This window comes from Eulemur rufifrons, chromosome 19 (assembly GCF_041146395.1).
Source record: "Eulemur rufifrons isolate Redbay chromosome 19, OSU_ERuf_1, whole genome shotgun sequence".
Taxonomy (NCBI): domain Eukaryota; kingdom Metazoa; phylum Chordata; class Mammalia; order Primates; family Lemuridae; genus Eulemur; species Eulemur rufifrons.
The window spans coordinates 39,501,483-39,518,177 of record NC_091001.1 but is presented as its reverse complement, the minus strand read 5'-3'; the positions used below and the strand labels follow the sequence as shown (position 1 = coordinate 39,518,177).

General features: G+C 38.6%; 1 protein-coding gene across 32 annotated transcripts in view; it reads left to right on the top strand.

Annotated features, from left to right (window-relative positions):
• MAP4K4 (mitogen-activated protein kinase kinase kinase kinase 4) overlaps positions 1–16,695 on the top strand; it is a 175,883-nt gene that overhangs the window by 71,256 nt on the left and 87,932 nt on the right. For all 32 annotated transcript variants that reach the window (XM_069494909.1, XM_069494929.1, XM_069494930.1 and 29 more), the window contains exon 3: positions 11,234–11,290. In XM_069494909.1, the coding sequence (XP_069351010.1) occupies positions 11,234–11,290 (57 nt within the window). The remainder of the gene's footprint in view (positions 1–11,233; positions 11,291–16,695) is intronic.

Below are 16,695 nucleotides of genomic sequence, written 5' to 3'. Positions count from 1 at the left end.
CTTTTTACTCCCTAGGTTTTACATCCTGACTTCTACCTGCAGGCTGTTGTCAGTTCCTGAGTGGGATGGGAGCTGGTTCTGGGATGCAGAACTTTGGCTTTAAATCAGTATGGCCTGTAAGGAAAAGTGCTGATTGAAATCAGTGATTATTTACCTAGAGCTTTAAAGCCCAGGCACACCTGAGTTAGGATTCCACCTTGCCCCTCTTACTAGCTGTGTGACCTTGGGCTAGTTTTCTAATCCCATGGAGCTTCCGCTTCCTTTCTGTAAAATAGGGATGGTTTTCTTCCTTGTAAGGTTGTTGCAAGGACTTCCTATATGATGTATTAAAGTATTGTACACTTTTATGTGCCAGACCCAATAAATAAATACATATTTGTTAAAAATATTTGTTGAAAAAATGAAAACACAGTGAGTGGTTCTCTATCATCCCTTCCTTTGTGTGGTGGGAGAGGAGGTTTATTATTAATAGGAAGGAGGAAGAGGGGAGAGGACTGAAAAATAAAAGAAAGCAAAAATTTCATCAAAATTTCACTTTGCCTGTCTTTTAGTTTTTAGTTTTGCCTGTTCTTTTAGTTTTGTCATCTGTTTTTATAATACGGTTCCTTGTAGTAGATCATGGTTTTTAACAAAAGATGCTTTTAGGAGGGAATTTTCTGTTTCAAATGCTGAGGCAAGAGTTCTCCCTGTTTTTTATGGAAATATACCTAAGACATCAATTCATTTTTACCAAGTTAAATTTTAGAAGGACATAGTATGAGTTTGCTTGAAGGTGCTCTGACTTTGAAAACTTGAGTTGATGGCATGGGTGCGTGATTTCTGGTAAGGTGCATTGTCAGATGGGACCGCAAAGGAAAACTCTAAAGGAGGGTTTTCCTTTTTAACCTCTTTTTTTTTTTTTTTTTAAGGAGGAACAATGCAGTTATGAGTGATTAATGAAAAACCTTATGAATATCACAGGCAAATTGAGTTGTTTACAGACTTTAAATACCAGAAGGAAAACAAATATTGCCCTCAGAGACCACATGCAGGGAAGGATTATGTCCTTTAAACTGTGTTATCACCTATAGCACAGCAACAGAGGTAGTTTAGTTTCAGAAACCAGATTATACTTGTATAAATAGTTCAGGGAGACACAAAGCTGCTTACAGTTTGACTTTATATGAATAGTGTAAATATATTCAGGTTCAAAGGCAGTGTTTATTTTGGAGTCGGCTTCTTTATGTGCTGAGAAAGAAGTAAGGAATAGTTTGGAAACCTTAATTGGATGTTGGGTTGCTGGTCAGTAGGAATGGACCATGGGCGGGTCAGCAGTCCAGAGTGGAATCAGAATCCTTTTCATCACTTAATTTTTTGCCTTTTGATTTGTGTCTGAAACTTTAAACTTTTTTCTCTAAGTCACTGAGAAGAGTTCAGTTTGACTGCTTTAGTGATGCTTGAAGTGCTATTTCAGTATTGAAATTACACTGTGGATATAATTCTAAAAATTTGAGCATATTATGAAGTCACAGGGAGAAACATAGAGACACTTCTTGGGGCTGAGGGCGTGGGGCCCACAGAATTCCATGTTTTGTCTTTTCTTCTGGATAAATGTTTAGCCATTATAATAAGCTTTTTATTAAAATTCACTCAATTATATTGTGTATGATGCCTTCTAGTAGTATATGGAATCATAGGACTCTTGGGTTCCAGTGCTCTGTCTGTTTTAGCTTCATGGTGGTTGGTGTAATTTAGTGCTGTGATCTCCAACTTCTGGGCCACAGACCAGTACCTTCTGTGGCCTGTTAGGAATTGGGCCACACAGCAGGAGGTGAACTGCAGGTTAGTGAGCCAAGCCTCATCTGTGTTTACAGCTGCTCCCATCGCTCGCATCTCCTCATCAGGTTCACCTTCTGTCAGATAAGCCAAGGCATTAGAGTCTCATGGGAGCTCCAACCTTACTGTAAACTAGGATCTAGGTTGCAGACTCCTTTTGAGAATCTAATGCCTGATGATCTGAGATGGAGCTGAGGCAGTGATGCTAGTGCTGGGGAGCGGCTGAAAATACAGATTATCATTAGCAGAGAGGTCTGACTGCACAGTAAATGCAATGCAGTTGAATCATCCCGAAACCAACCCCCTACCCCCATCCTGGTCTGTGGAAAAATTGTCTTCCATGAAACCAGTCCCTGATGCCAAAAAGATTGGGGACCACTGCTTTAGTGTGTGTCTGTTATTTCTGCGGTATAACCTGGGTTCCCCAACTGGTCAGTGAGGAGGCCCGATCCAGCAGATTACTACCCAGGAGACATTCTCTGCCCATTGCTTACTTTTTATCCAGTATTGAATTAAATTACCTTAAAGAGTATAGTATTTATTCTTAATGTGTCTTGATAGAATCATATGACTGATTTCAGATTTAGCATTACCAGATTGACTAATTACTTAGCTGTTGAAGGTCAAATGTGTTATCTTTTAGTGGCTAAAATATAAGAAGGACTTTATATATAAGTTTGCCTATAGTAAAGAATTGGGAGTTTTTTTATGCTCTTTTAAACTAAAATTGTTGAATTTGAAGTCAGTTGGGTTTTTAAGTGAGTACAAGAAAGTGCAGCTGAACATGTCTAACAAATGTTAGTGATACCTGCTTGCAGAGTCTGAAATCTCCATTGTTTTAGATGCTTTGATATGAAGACTTGCCACGGCCCTTTCTTTTGCTATTGATGAAAGAATCGATGTGCTAATCCTTTGTCCTTTTCTTGTATTCTCTGGATCCTTTACTACTGGTGCTTTTTAATTTGTTGCTCTCCCTCTTGAAACATAGTTCCTTATACTTGATTTTGTAATCCAGACTGCAGGGCTGTTGCCTCCCTTGGAAAGGGCACTGGCCTTTATAATGCAGGTTCACCAGGTATCTTTAAGAAGCAGCTGTCCTTTCTTTCCACCTGGCCCAATGCCCAGCCAAATCTCCCCTCCCCCTTTGTCTTAGTCCATTTTGTGCTGCTATAACAGAATACCACAAACTGGGTAATTTATAATGAACAGAGATTTATTGGCTCATGATTCTGGACTGAGAAGCCCAAGATTGAGGGGCTGGCATCTGGTAGTCTGGTGCAGGCCTTTTTGATGTGTCATAACATGGTGGAAGGCATCACTTGGTGATAATAGCTTTAATCCATTCACTCTGCCCTCATGGCCTAATCACCTCTCATTGGGTTCCACCTTCCAACACTGTTGCATTGGGAATCAAGTTTCTAACACATGAACTTTGGGAGATACAGTCAAAACATAACACTCCTTTTGAAGGAATTACTCATAAACTGTCATGGCAGGATTTCTTCCCTTGAACCCTTCATTATGTGTTTATTCAAATTGTCTCCACTTTTCTAATATAGAGGTGATTTTTTGCTACAGTGATAGCTCATCTGATTGGAACGTCGCCTGTTGCCTGGCTTGTCCTCCTCCCCACCAATCTGTTCTAGAACACAGCTGTAAATGACTGAACAAGCATACAAAGCTCAGATGACTGGGCCCTTTCTTTGTAGGAGCTTGACGTAATATTCCCGGAGGCTGTCACCTAATTGCAAGGACTGGATAGTAATTGGTGTTCATAATGATTTCCCTGAGCCATTAAGAAAAATATCTTTAATGTACTCAAGAAGTCAAGGTTTAGAAAGATTTCATCCAGATTGGCCCCTGAAAGAAAAAAGATCTGGTGCGTAATTTATTTTAAGTTATCTTCTAACTCCGCTATGCAAAATGACTCATTGATTGGGAAGTGGGTGGTGCCATTAGATAGTCTTACTATAGTGTCTGTTTTGACTGTTTCATTCTTAGTAGAAATATACACGTTCTCTGCAATTGAGGTATAATTTTCTTTAAAGGGAGTGTTGTTCCAGATAAGGTAGCTTCGACCTAAGGAAGGCATAATTCTATATGGAGTCTTTTAATTTTAAGCTCTTTAGGGAATAGAAGTACTGTCTTATTAAATTGAAAGTCCTGAATGATGTCATAACACTGACATATTCCTGTGCTTTCTTTGTCTACTTGCTCATCCACGGCCCTGATCAGGGAAGGTAGGGAGAGGTAGATAAGCATATGTTGAGTGTAATAAGAAATAGGAGTTACAAGGGTGAAATGTACAGAAATACGAGCCCTCTCACCTCATACTTAGTTTGGGCTTTGGAGTATGTGATGAGAGCATATGGATCAGTGGGCTCATGTTGCCTTATTCCTGCACTGTGTAGGGAGATGTTTAGTATAAGACTGAGATGTTTCCTGAAGTGCTCTGAGCTGTCTCTCTCCCAAGTTAATTACATGGTTCCTTATCTTAGATGGCTGCTGGAGTGCTGTCTGGGTAATTCGCCCTCCTGCATTGGTGACTATGGATTTTCTGCAGACACTTCCTGGAAAAGAGGACTCACAAGTGAGGCCTGTGGTTTTGGGATTTGTATTGCCGAAGTTAAGCTGGTCTTTGCCTTTGGAGTGGATGGATATAGAACATTAGAAAGAGTGGTCAGTGCATTGCCTCGTGCTGAACTCATGCCATTCACCTAATAGTCACATAGGTTACATGTTTGTTGGCAAAAATAAGGAAACTTGAAAAGGGAAGTAGATTGGAATTCTCAAGTTGAACTAATAATGGCATGGATGAGACATTCTGGGGAATTGCGAAAACAGGTTTCGTTTAGCTGCTAGGTGTGTGTCCTAGCTCTCTGGGATTGCTTCCTTATCTGTAAAAATCACCTATTTTGTTGAGCTAGGCTTGTCTGTCCTTTGAGCTCCTGAACATTTCAGAACATAAGTTATGTGTTTTTCTGAAAAATATAATTGACATTTGTTAGAGTTTACTTGTTGCAAATCTAACCTTCATCTATCAAACCCCCCAGCTAAGATGGTAAGTTGAATTTATAATTGTAATAAGTACTATGTAGCTGAAAGGGAAAAGAGAACTGGAGTTTGGGCCTTTGCATACAGTCTTGAAGAAGGGATTCCCAGGCTTCAGAGTGCATAAGAAATCACTAGCACTTGTTTAAAAAATCATAGATTCCTATACCCCACTTACCTAGTTCTCATATTATATCTGGGATAGAGCCTGGAAGTTAGCATGTCAGCACATCACTGGTGAAAAGTGACTGATTTTTGTTACTGAATGTGACCTGCTTAATAGAAAAACTTAATGTCTCTACCCCAATAAAACTCTTAAATCCAAAATATTAACCCACCCCCCCAAATCATCAAAGCACCACTAAAAAGTAAAGGAACAAATACCAAGAAACAAAGCTTCACAGTTGGATAGGAATGAGAAACAGCCAGGTCTTTCCCCCTCTGCATTAGGCACACATCACACCACCATGGAATCCCCTCTTCCAACTTAGTGACAGAGACTGGCATCTTCCTGGTGCATTGTCTGACAAGCTCCTCTCATTGTATGTCTGCAGAGAGATGATGTGGTTTTGTGACACGGCTTCTAGTCCTCAGTATATGGTTGCATTCTCCCTTTTTCTCCTGGCCTGTTGCTACCTGCATGCCTGTTTCCTTCTGAGATTTGGAAAGGATTATTTGCAGCTCACATCTTGAGGGATCCATGTCCTATCCTTTGATGATCTTCGAGGCCTTCTGAGCAACCCTTGAAGGCTCAGCTGCAGCCTCCATGGGGATTCACACCACTAGCCCTGTAGTAATATCTCTCTTAACAACTCTTTTTGCACATCCGTCAGAGCAGAATAATTGGTTTCACACTGTCCTGTTTCCTAAGTGCTTTTACTACAGAGTGTAGTGTTTCTCTTTAATGCCCTCCTTTTGTATGTGTATGTGTGTTAGTATGTTTAAACACCTCTCTAAATTATAAGCTTCCTGAAAGTAGGTGCTGTGTCTTCAGCAGTGTAGGCATATCTTGGGCACTGATTAAAAGTAGTCAGTCTTTAGCTTACTGAGATTTACATTAATAGGCTTTGCTGTTCCACATGTAAAGCCAATTTTAGGCAATTAATCTTTGAAGTTTTTGTTTCAGATTAAAGTCAGCAGAAAGAAAACCATTTTGATTTCCAATATTTTTTGAAAAAAATTTATGATGAGATAAAGGCAGGAGCAAACAGCAGCCCATTGTCAGTTTCAGAAAGCCTGTGTAGCTGAGTGGCTTGTGAATGTGCTCATACGTGCATGTCTTCATGCTCCCCAAGGAGTTTCTGCAGGATGTTCTTTCCTTTGTCATAGGAGGGAAAAGGCCAGGGGTTGAAAATAAGTTTTTATGATTGGTTATTGTATTGCCACGTATGATTATAATCAGTTAAAATATTTATGTTGTAGAATAGTATACTTGGCAGTTCCTATGTAAGTTGGTTAAATAGGGTATTTGTGATCATGTCTGTTTTAAAGTCCATAACCTGGTATAGGGAACAAGTCTGGTTGTGAGTCATGAGCTGGTTAACCTAACTGTCTCCAATCTTTAGTTTCTCCATTTATAAAATGAGGATAATGATGCTTAGGTTGGGTCGTGTGGGGAATGAATGATAATGCATATAAAATGCTTGTTCACTAAATGTCCCAAGAGTAGGGCCAACGTGGTGCCTGGATCCTGTTCTTACAGCCCCATCTCCAGGACTGTAGTGTTGTCTAGGTGGCACAGGGGCATGCTTGCTGGAGTTCAGGCTAAGTGTGCACCCCTCCAGGATGTTGAGGGAAGAGGACATTTGTTATTCCTAGTTTGTGTATTTACTTACCTTAGATAGTGTCATAAACTTGATAGAATTTCCCTCTCGATTATTCTGCCCATTCTCTTTCAGGTCGAATGAGCACAGAAGTTTTATGATTCTGTGAAAAAAGGGGAGATTTATGGAGAAAGCACTATGAACAGAAAAAAGTGCTGTTGAGTTGCAGTGCACTTCTGTATTAAGGTGTGAGGGAAGGTTGGGGGATGAGTAGTAAAACTTTTTAATAGAGTAGATGGCATTGGCCCATTCCTTTATGATTAGAGTCCTAAGTTAAGGGCTCTGTCTTTCATTTTTTGGATTTATTTGTACCTCTCCCAAGTTTCCCCTTAATGTGAATGAGACCACCAGAATTTGCCTCCCAATGAGAAGACTTAATCATCAAATGTACTTTAATGGAGTTATTGAGGTTTAGGTAAAAATTATGAGTTAGTTACCTAATACTTGGTGATAGTTGAAAATTTAGGAAGATAGGAACATTGCGTGTCATTTTCTCTGGGATTTAAAAGCTTCCCTTGAATGCTATCCCTTCTGTATTTAGGCTCTTCTCTGGGCCAGGGACAGACTTCATTAGAGGCAGACAGGCTGGCTGCCACAGTGCCCTGCATTTAAAAATCATGTGGCATGATTTTTCTTGGAAAGTGCTATAAATGTATTGCATATTTGCAAGTGCAGGGTGGAACATGAAAATTGGAAATTAGGCCATTTTCTTTATCTTGGGCTTCTGCCAAGAATAGTTTGCGTTTTCTTTTTTAAAAAAAACAAACAAACATGCATTTTTCTAAATTTAAAGACTGTAAAGGAAACCAAAGCTACAAAAGTTGCTCTACCAAAGGGGATGATTCTGGTTAGTGTGAGCCAATCAGACATGACATGATGTCAGTTGGAGTAAAAATTTTAATTATAAATCTTACTATGGGTGCTAACCTATTGAAAGCATAGAGAGGAAGTAATTAAAGCTGTTTCTTTAAAAACAAAACATTTTGATAGCAGGAATTTGACAGTTTGATAGAAACAGAGTCCGTCTCTTGCATTTTATATCATGGTGGAAAGGGGATCCTGTTGCCATTGTACCATGGGCAGATAATAATAGAATTTAAAGTTTCTCTACTGTAGAATATGTTAATGACCTGCACTGGATCCTCTCATAGGGTCTTTCAGGACTTATTGAGAAAATAGATGTGAATAGTATTTGGGAACTTTTCGTCATCGATTGTCTTATAAATACATTAATGTTTACATGGTGCCATGTAAATAAAGTAAGCCATGAACCTTTAATCTCTGCCATCTGGCATTTTATAACCATGACACCATGTCCAAGAAATGTAGACAGTAGGACAAGAGAGTAAAGTTCATAGATGGATGCTAGATATGTATATTTAATGCTGACCAAGTCATTTACTGGTGTTCTTTAAGAATGGATGATACGAGGGAAAGAAAGACCTTGTTAATATTAAGTTCAAAATCTCTCCATGCGAAAGTTAGATGTTTCAGTGATCCAGCATCAGGTGGGTCCAGAGTGATCCAGTGATCCAGAGTCAGGTGAAGGAGGGTGGTCATCTGTAGTAAGCAGGCTGCACAAGACATGACAGAGGTCAAAATTGGATGATATAATAGATGTATAACCTCATAGAAATATCAGTGAGTAGTGCCTTTTTCCGTATCCTTAATTTCCTAGCACAGTGCAGTCCATTTATAATTATGTGCATTTTCATTTTCTCTGAATACTCCATAGTATAAAGGAGTGCTGTATGCTATAGCTAAAGGAATGCCATGAGAAAGGTGGTGAGGCCCTCCCTCATGAGTAGGGGCACCCAGCTTTTGCAGACTTAAGCTTGTAGCCCACCCTGAGAGGAGAGTCGGTATATTTCTCCCTTGGGTAGTGTTGAGTAGTGGACACAAATTTTTATCTTTTTAAAAAACTCTTGGTGTAGCCTCCTTAGCACGATTACGTGCATATTAACATTGAGTCTCAGCTTCAGTTTTTCTCCTGAGGTTATTTTTACTGGCCATTTTGTTCCTTTATACAAAGGTGGCCCATCTCAGCAGATAGATTATACTTCCATTAGTTTAAAATTTAGAGCTTTGCTTTTTTTTTTTTTTTTTTAAATAAAGAAGTACATTATTTTATCTCCCTGTTCCCTCCTCTCATATTGGCCAGGCCTTTCAAAAATTAGCAATGGGCCTGAATTGACTAGGTTTGAGGTAGTTGCAATCTAAATTAGAGAGAGTGAGGGGCAGGGAATCAGCATGGGCCTGTGGTGGGCTGGAACGAGCAAGAAGCTCAGCTGAGCACCCACTGTATGCCAGGTACAATGGCCATAGTCTTACGTACTCTTTGTATTTTATCTACAACCTGCCTTACCTGAAACAGGTGGAAGGAATCTGGACACTTTGGGCCCTAGAGCAGTCTTAGGAAGCTCCCAGAAGTTAAGCAACTTTTCCAAGGAAGTATAGTGATGGGATGTAGAGGGGGGATGAGAGTCCAAGGTCTCCTGAATCACAGATTTATTTTTTTCTAGTACATTGTCTTGTTTCTTAGAAACGAGGGAGGTAGAATTCTTAGACACATTCGTGATTTAAATTTAATTTAAAATGGACCTAACTTGGAGACCTAGTATATGTTAATGAAGACTAATGCCTTTGCATGGTCTGGCCTCTGTCACAAAAATCATTGATTAGTTGTTAGGTCCTGTTTCTGTTTTGCCTTTGTAAGGGAAATCATGTTCTATATAAAGCAAATGCTGAGTGAATTTACACATCTCAGCTTTTATGCCACTGTCAAACTGCTAAGTCTTGAGAACACACACTTGTGGTCTTGAGTTCATGCCTAGAGGGAAGCACAGATCTTTTTCTGGTTGCTCCTTATGGCTTTATTTATGTTAAGGTTTGTTTAGAGGAAAAAAAAAAAGAAAAAAGTATGGTACTACCATGTGAACATCTGGAGAGGCTTTTTCACTGATAGATGGATTTTCTTGATGTGTAGGGATCTTAGGTGTTACCATATTAGATATTCAGAAGGCTTCCCCTCCCCCACATTCTACCCAACACACATAGTAATTGCTTACCCTCTTGAAAAGGGGAAAAGCCAGGACAAACTTGTGTGCCATTTTCTCCCATCACTTTTTCTGTCAGCAAGAAATAGGCTTTAGTAATTTAGAAATAAACCCACTGCAGGGAGAGTAACAGGTTTGAAGCCTGATTAGGTGCTTAGGAATGATATCAAGTGTATCTTGCCTGAAGAGTAGCAGAGGATTATTTAATACTGTGTCCTCTAAGTTATACTTTTTGTTCTTAGATTCAAGAAAAGCATAATTTGGTTTCATGATTGTGCTGACAGTCACAGGAGCTGCCTGATACTATCATCGATTTAGGGAAATAAGGTTCCAGGGTTGTGCTTGACACTGACCATGTGCCACACACTGTTCTTTGCATCTCAGTGTTTGTACACAACAATCCAATGAAGTGGGCACCAGTATTACCTCACTGTTACAGACAGGAGCCTGACCACACCAAGCTGCGACCTAGGTCACAGTTACTGAGTGTAATAGTTATGATACAGTGTCATTTTCATGGAGTTGCTTTGTCCAAGTTGTAAGCTGAGTTCCAGCACAAACATTCTTCCTCAGGTTTGAAGTTTTAAAGTTCACAACTCTTTAAATCATGAAGCTCTAAGGGAAACAGGCTCTTGGAAAATATAGGAATGTTCTTTCTATTTCACATCTGTTGCAGAAGGACAATTTCCCACAAAATCTTTACGAAGACCATGCTTAGGATGCTCAGGATATCTGGGTGCTCTCTATTACTGGCTTGAGAAATGACCAGCAAAGAGTAGAGGGGAACAAGACCGACTATAATTAAACCTGACACTCCTCATCTGGGTGAAAGGAGAATGTTACTAAGTGTGTCTGAAATACCTAATGATATAAATGGGTTACAAAGTTTTAGATTCTTGGTCAAGAATTATAATATAGCTGTAAGAAAGCTATCTCCTTCCTCCCCTCAATCTCTTTATACACTTCTTTTGTTCTGGGTGATTATTCTCCAACCTCCCTATAGTAGGACTGCAAGAAAGCTTCAAAGAAGATACTCAGGGTAATGCTCGTGAAATCCAGTAATGGATATTGGGAGTACACTAGGGAAAAATTACTGTTACTCATTCTTGACAATAAAATATCTAGAGGGATTTTTTTGGGTCATTTTTTTCATGGGAAATGTTAAGGAAAGGATGGTAAACCTGATATGTAGAAGAAAACTTTAAGTTGCTTAGAGATAATGATATGTAAATTAAACCTGTGAAAGAAAGAAGGAATTGATGCTTTATCAAAACTCATTTGTTCCACTAATTGTCTTGTTTATTAAGTGTGGTTCATTGATATTACAAGCTGTATTATTCTGTTGGAGAGCCCAGGACTATTTCATCATTGCTTTTGGTTAATAAGAGAAAAACATAAGATATGATTTGTTGGCGACTTCAACCATTTTGTTCTAATGATCGTGCAAAACGCTGGTGCTGATTGATTTTCCTTTTCTCTGTTTTTCAGGGCCGTCATGTTAAAACGGGTCAGTTGGCGGCCATCAAAGTTATGGATGTCACTGAGGTAAGCTTGGACACACATGTTTTTAAAGAAATAGAAATTGTTAGATAGAAAACAAGGATTCTCCTCTCCCCTCCTTCAATAATGTAGAGTATTATTCTGTTTGGAGAATCTGATCATTTGAACAAATTGCCCTCCTGTGGCATTGTGAATTCATAGGTCCAGTAGAATAGTTGGCTTAAATTGTTGCAGATAGTCTCCAAGTAACTAAGAGGCAGTAGCATTTAAACACAAACACACAAACACACACACACACACACACACACACACACAGAGGACTGATGTCATCCTTGGCAACATAATGGACCATAATTGGAAACATCTTCTCTAATGGAAAAGAAAAAATTTGAAAAGGGATCATGGAGGTCACATGAATAGGGAGATTGAGGGGTTTGGAGTGGGGAAAAGCTTCTCTAGGGTATTAGGCCACATTTGTGCCATTTCTTTTATTTTTAACGTGGGGGAAGAAAACAGATCCAGCCAAGTTCCCAGAGGTTGGAAAACAGAAACATCTGCTAGAATGCTGAGCAGATTGTTGGCAAAATTTAGTGGCAAAAAATAGTTCTTGAAATGGTCACAGGAGGATTTACTGTGCAGCTTTAGATGGGAAAAAGGAGAACTTGACCCAGACAAAAAGCAAGTGTATGTGTGCCTGTGCCTGTGCATGTACATATATGCATGAGTCCATATTTAAATTTTTAAAAAATAGTAATAGATGATAATGAACTAAATCCACTTTATTTTAAATTATTTTTATCTGAAATTTTACTTTATGCTTATGCTTGCTTCTAACTTGCCTAATTGTGAATAGGATTTAACATCATATTTTACAGATTCTAGAAAGAGTTAACCAATGGCTTTGGGGATTTGGGATAACTTTAAATCAAACTATAATTTCTCCAAATCTGGGGTCTATTGAGGGAGATAATGGCTAACCTGATCTCAGGTGTGCTATCCAGCGAGCCAGAAAGATTTTAAGATTATTTTAAAGAATGATAGAAGGATCAGCAAATTCTTGCTTATTGTAATTTAAACGCAGTAGTGGAGTTATTTATGAAGTGTCCTCTCTGTGAATGGAATGATCAGCAGCACCTTCCTACCGAAGTCTCCATTCACAAGGCCGGACATCTTGCCAGTGGTGGGTTGGGAGATGGACTTGCTGGAGCACACAGTCTTTGCATATTTATTAACAAACTTCTTGTTTACTGGCAGACTTGTAGGTACCATGTTAAATGTAATCTTTTAGAATTTTATGAACCGAGAGTTGAGTTTCTTTCCTTGCAGTGCTGTGATGCCTGTGCTGCCTCACTGGACACGGCTGCAGTGGCCAGCCAGGGTTTGCTCCTTTCACGCCTCTAATGGAATCTCTGTAGAGCTGTCCTTCGCCTAAGCCTGGCTTTGACTGTAAAGGCACAATACTTGATTACTGTTTAAAAAAAGTATAAAACATAGGAAAATACAAAGAAAAAGTTAAATCTTTGTATTTCCACCACCTTACGATGGCTACTGTTGGTGCTTTGGTGTGTTTCTTTTCATTTCTGTCTCTGTAAGGATAGCTATAAAATACATGGCTGTATGTATAATAAATGTTTTTATATTCCATTTTTTTTTTTTTGAGTATATGAAAGGTATTTTCTTGCTTGAAAAATCAGGCAATGTTGGACGAATGCATCATGTGAGTATTTTCAGGACTCCTTTAATAGTAATTAATGCAAAACCCATATATTCAGGTAAAATGAAAACCAGATGGTGAGTCTATTAAAAAAATACAAACCCAGTCATTTACCTTATTGGCTTCTCAGTAATGTTTCTTGTATGCTATTTTCATGCAGTGACCTCTGCTACAGCTTGGGGCACAGTCAGGACCTAGTATAAGTGTTGATTATGGATACAGGACCATGTGCAACCTGGAAAACATGCCCTTGCCTATACCCCTCCATATCAAGGACCTCTAGGCTCTTGTGCAGTTGCAGGCATGGGCCTGGCTGGGGTTTGGGGGCAAGTGGGAACAGGCTGAGTGAGAGAGATTCTGCAGCTAAAGCTTCTGTTTTCAATTCCAGCAGATTGGGCCAGCAGGTTGGGCTATTGGAGAGGGTTCTTTTGATGATAGCAGGATTCTGCATAGTTTCTTACTTCCACTCAGTTTCATCTCAGGAGCAAAAAGATGCAAATGCTCATTCTTGGGAAAAATCACAGACTTGTCCTGACTCCTTCAGTGAAATTCAGAGGTAGTGGTAACCAGGCTACTAGTTACTTCTCAGGCTCTGAAGACAAGAGAAACAGCAGATGTGGGAAGTGGAATGGCGTGGCTGTGCTTCTTCCCAGGCTGTTGGCTGTTGGCAGCCCGAATGAATCCTGCTGTGGAGCTGGCTGCAGGGAGTATGAAAATGTGGAGATGTGGGTTCGCTTCACCTGCTTTACTTTATTATGTGAATCTGGAAGACTAAACCAACTGAGAATTCAGATTTCACTCTGGGGTGAGGTGACAGAGGACTGTGGAGGAAACTAAGGGGTCTGGAAGGGAGGTATTTATTTGCAAGAGATGTAAAGATCTCTTCATTTTTTGTTTGGACTTCAACAGTATTAAGAATTGACTATTCTTAGGATTTTGAAGGGCTCTTTTGAAGGAAAGCATGTCTTTTAGGTTGGTTTTGGGAAGGAAAAGGTTCAGAATATGTTCAAATTGGACAATACTAGGACAACAGATCTAGAATGTGTTTTTTGTTTTGTTTTAAAATACCTGTAGATTGACAGCAATTTGCAGAAAAATGTATAGGGAGGTCGCATGTTTTCCCCAGTGATAAAATCTTATGGAAGTATACCACATATCACAACTTTAAGTACATGCACAAAACAAAGCAAGGCAAAGAATCACTTTTACAAGCTAAGAACTTGACCTGGACTCCAATGTTAAATTCTAGCAAATTGGTAATTTGCTACACCGTTACACTATGTCTGCCTGTATGACTTAGAGCCAAGGCAGACCATTAGATATTGACATCAGTCCAGTCCACAGAGCATACTCAGATTTCTCCAGTTTAAGATGCACTCATTTGTGTGTGTGTGTGTGTGTGTGTGTGTGTGTGTGTGTGTGTGTGATGTGTTTTGACGGACACTTGAATTAGTGGTTTGAAGTTTTGATAGCCCCTTGATTTCAATCCTTGTGTCTTAATGTCAAACTTATATTACATATAAGAGACTGTTATCCTTACGGGGCTGGTGCATATAAGGGACTGAGAGTTTGTTTCTTACAGTTTTGGGTTAATCCTGTATGAGTTAACACTCTGGAAAGTATAAAGACAAATTAGCTAGTGATTCTCAACTTTGGGCCCATAAACTTGAGTACGGTTTGTTTATTACATAATTTTATTTTGCCTTTTAGTGACATCTCCTCAACTTTCTATTATAAAAATGTTCATACTTCAGAACTATTGAAAGAATGAACACTTTCTACTCTTATATTCACCAATTGTTAACATTTTGTTTGTGTGTTGTGTGTGTATTATTGTTGTTGAAAGTACTTACAGGTACCACCATGATACTTCACCTGTGAATACTTGAGTGTGCTTCTCTTAAAATAAAGACAGTGTTCTACATAATCATAATACCACTAATGAACATTAATAACTTCAGAATCTCACCTAATGTTCATTCTACATATAGATATCCTTAATTGTGCTGAGAATGTTTTTATAGCTATTTTTTCAAATCATAGGCCATCCAATTGAGGTGTGTGTATTATAAGTGGTTATCTTGTCTCTTAACTCATATTTTAAGCTAGCTAAGTTTCCCTGTACCTCCCTGTGTCCTTTTTTTTTTTTTTTTTTTTTAAAGAAATTGACTTTTGGAAGAGTCTAGCCAATTGTTTCATAAACTATTCCATAGTCTCGATTTGTCTGATAGTTTCCTCATGTTATGCTTTAACTTGTTCCTCTCTTTCTCTCTCCTATATTTCCTGTAAATTGGAAATTAGGTTGAGAGGCTTGATTAGATTATTTTTTGGCAAGAACACCTCATTGGTGGTATTAGGTACTTCATATTGCATCATGTCAGGGTCACACATCAATTCTAGGTGAAGCCCACTTCACTAATCGCCTTCCACTATTGGTGAAGCCATGCTGGATTGCTAAGAGGTGACTGCCAAGGTTTTCCACTTTAAAGGTACATTATTGGCTTTGTACTTCAGAAATAATCTCCAGGGTATTCTCTTCAACAACCTTTCAACTAATGGTTTTGGCATTCATTTGATGATTCTTGCCTGAGTTAGTTACTATTGCAAAATGATGATTTTTGGTCTTTCCTCTATATAAGTCAGTATCAGTCTGTAGAAGAGTTTCCTTTCCTGTCTACTCCTACCCTTTCTTGTCTTTTCTCTTTCTCTGGATATTGCTATAGGCATGGTGGTTTTATTTATTCAATGTATTTCTATCAATTACAGTTATTATAATTATCATATAATCATATTGTACCAAATTTGTCATTGAGAACCTTTGACATGATCCCAGTGGGTCCCCATTAGAGTCCATATCCTTTGACATGCCCCTCGTAGTTTTTGAGTACTTGTTTTCTTGCACAAGTAGATATTTGAAGCTCAGCTGCCAGAATATGGAATTAATCCCCTCCCCTGAGGAGTCTTGGTTCCGTTTAGTGGGAAATGTATTTAGAAACCAGTATCTGGAGGCTGATTGTGCTCACTGCTACTGAGGTGTTATTGCTTCTAGGCCCTTTCAGTAGAGAGAGCTAGGATATGGAAGTTTTCAAAATTCAGAGTTTTTTCTTAATTTCTTCTCTCTTATATTTATCTTTTCCTGAGACTAAAAATCTTGGTTCTTAATAAAACAATACATTTGCTTATTTGCTTTATCATTCAATGAATATGAAATCATTTCATAATTACAAAACAATGTTACTACTTGGAATAGACATGGAGTGAAGTTTAAGACTTCTCTGAAGTTCTTTTTGTCCTTAAAATATATCTGTTAAGGATTTAAAGTATTCTGTGTTCAGAAATTACTTGAAATCTTTTCTCTGTATGATTTATCAATTTATGTAGCTACATTCAGTTTCTATTTAGATTCGATTATTGGGTTTGCCTTTTCTCCTGATTTAATGTAATTTTTGAATTTGTAAACCATTTACATAGTTCAAAAGTCACAACTGTATAAGAGGTATGCATTTTGAAAAATAATTTTGAAAAGCTTGGGCTAGATCATCTAGATGATAGACCACCTTATACTCAAGTGTTACACAGCTTCATTGCCTACATTTGTGTTTGTTGCTTTGGGCAAAGTGAGGCTAAATATCTCTTGAGTTAATGCAGAAAGAACAGAGGCAAACTTAAATATGTGATGTTTATTATGTCAAATGGGGATGAAATAGTGCTCTTTGGAATGATGTGTTACTGCCGT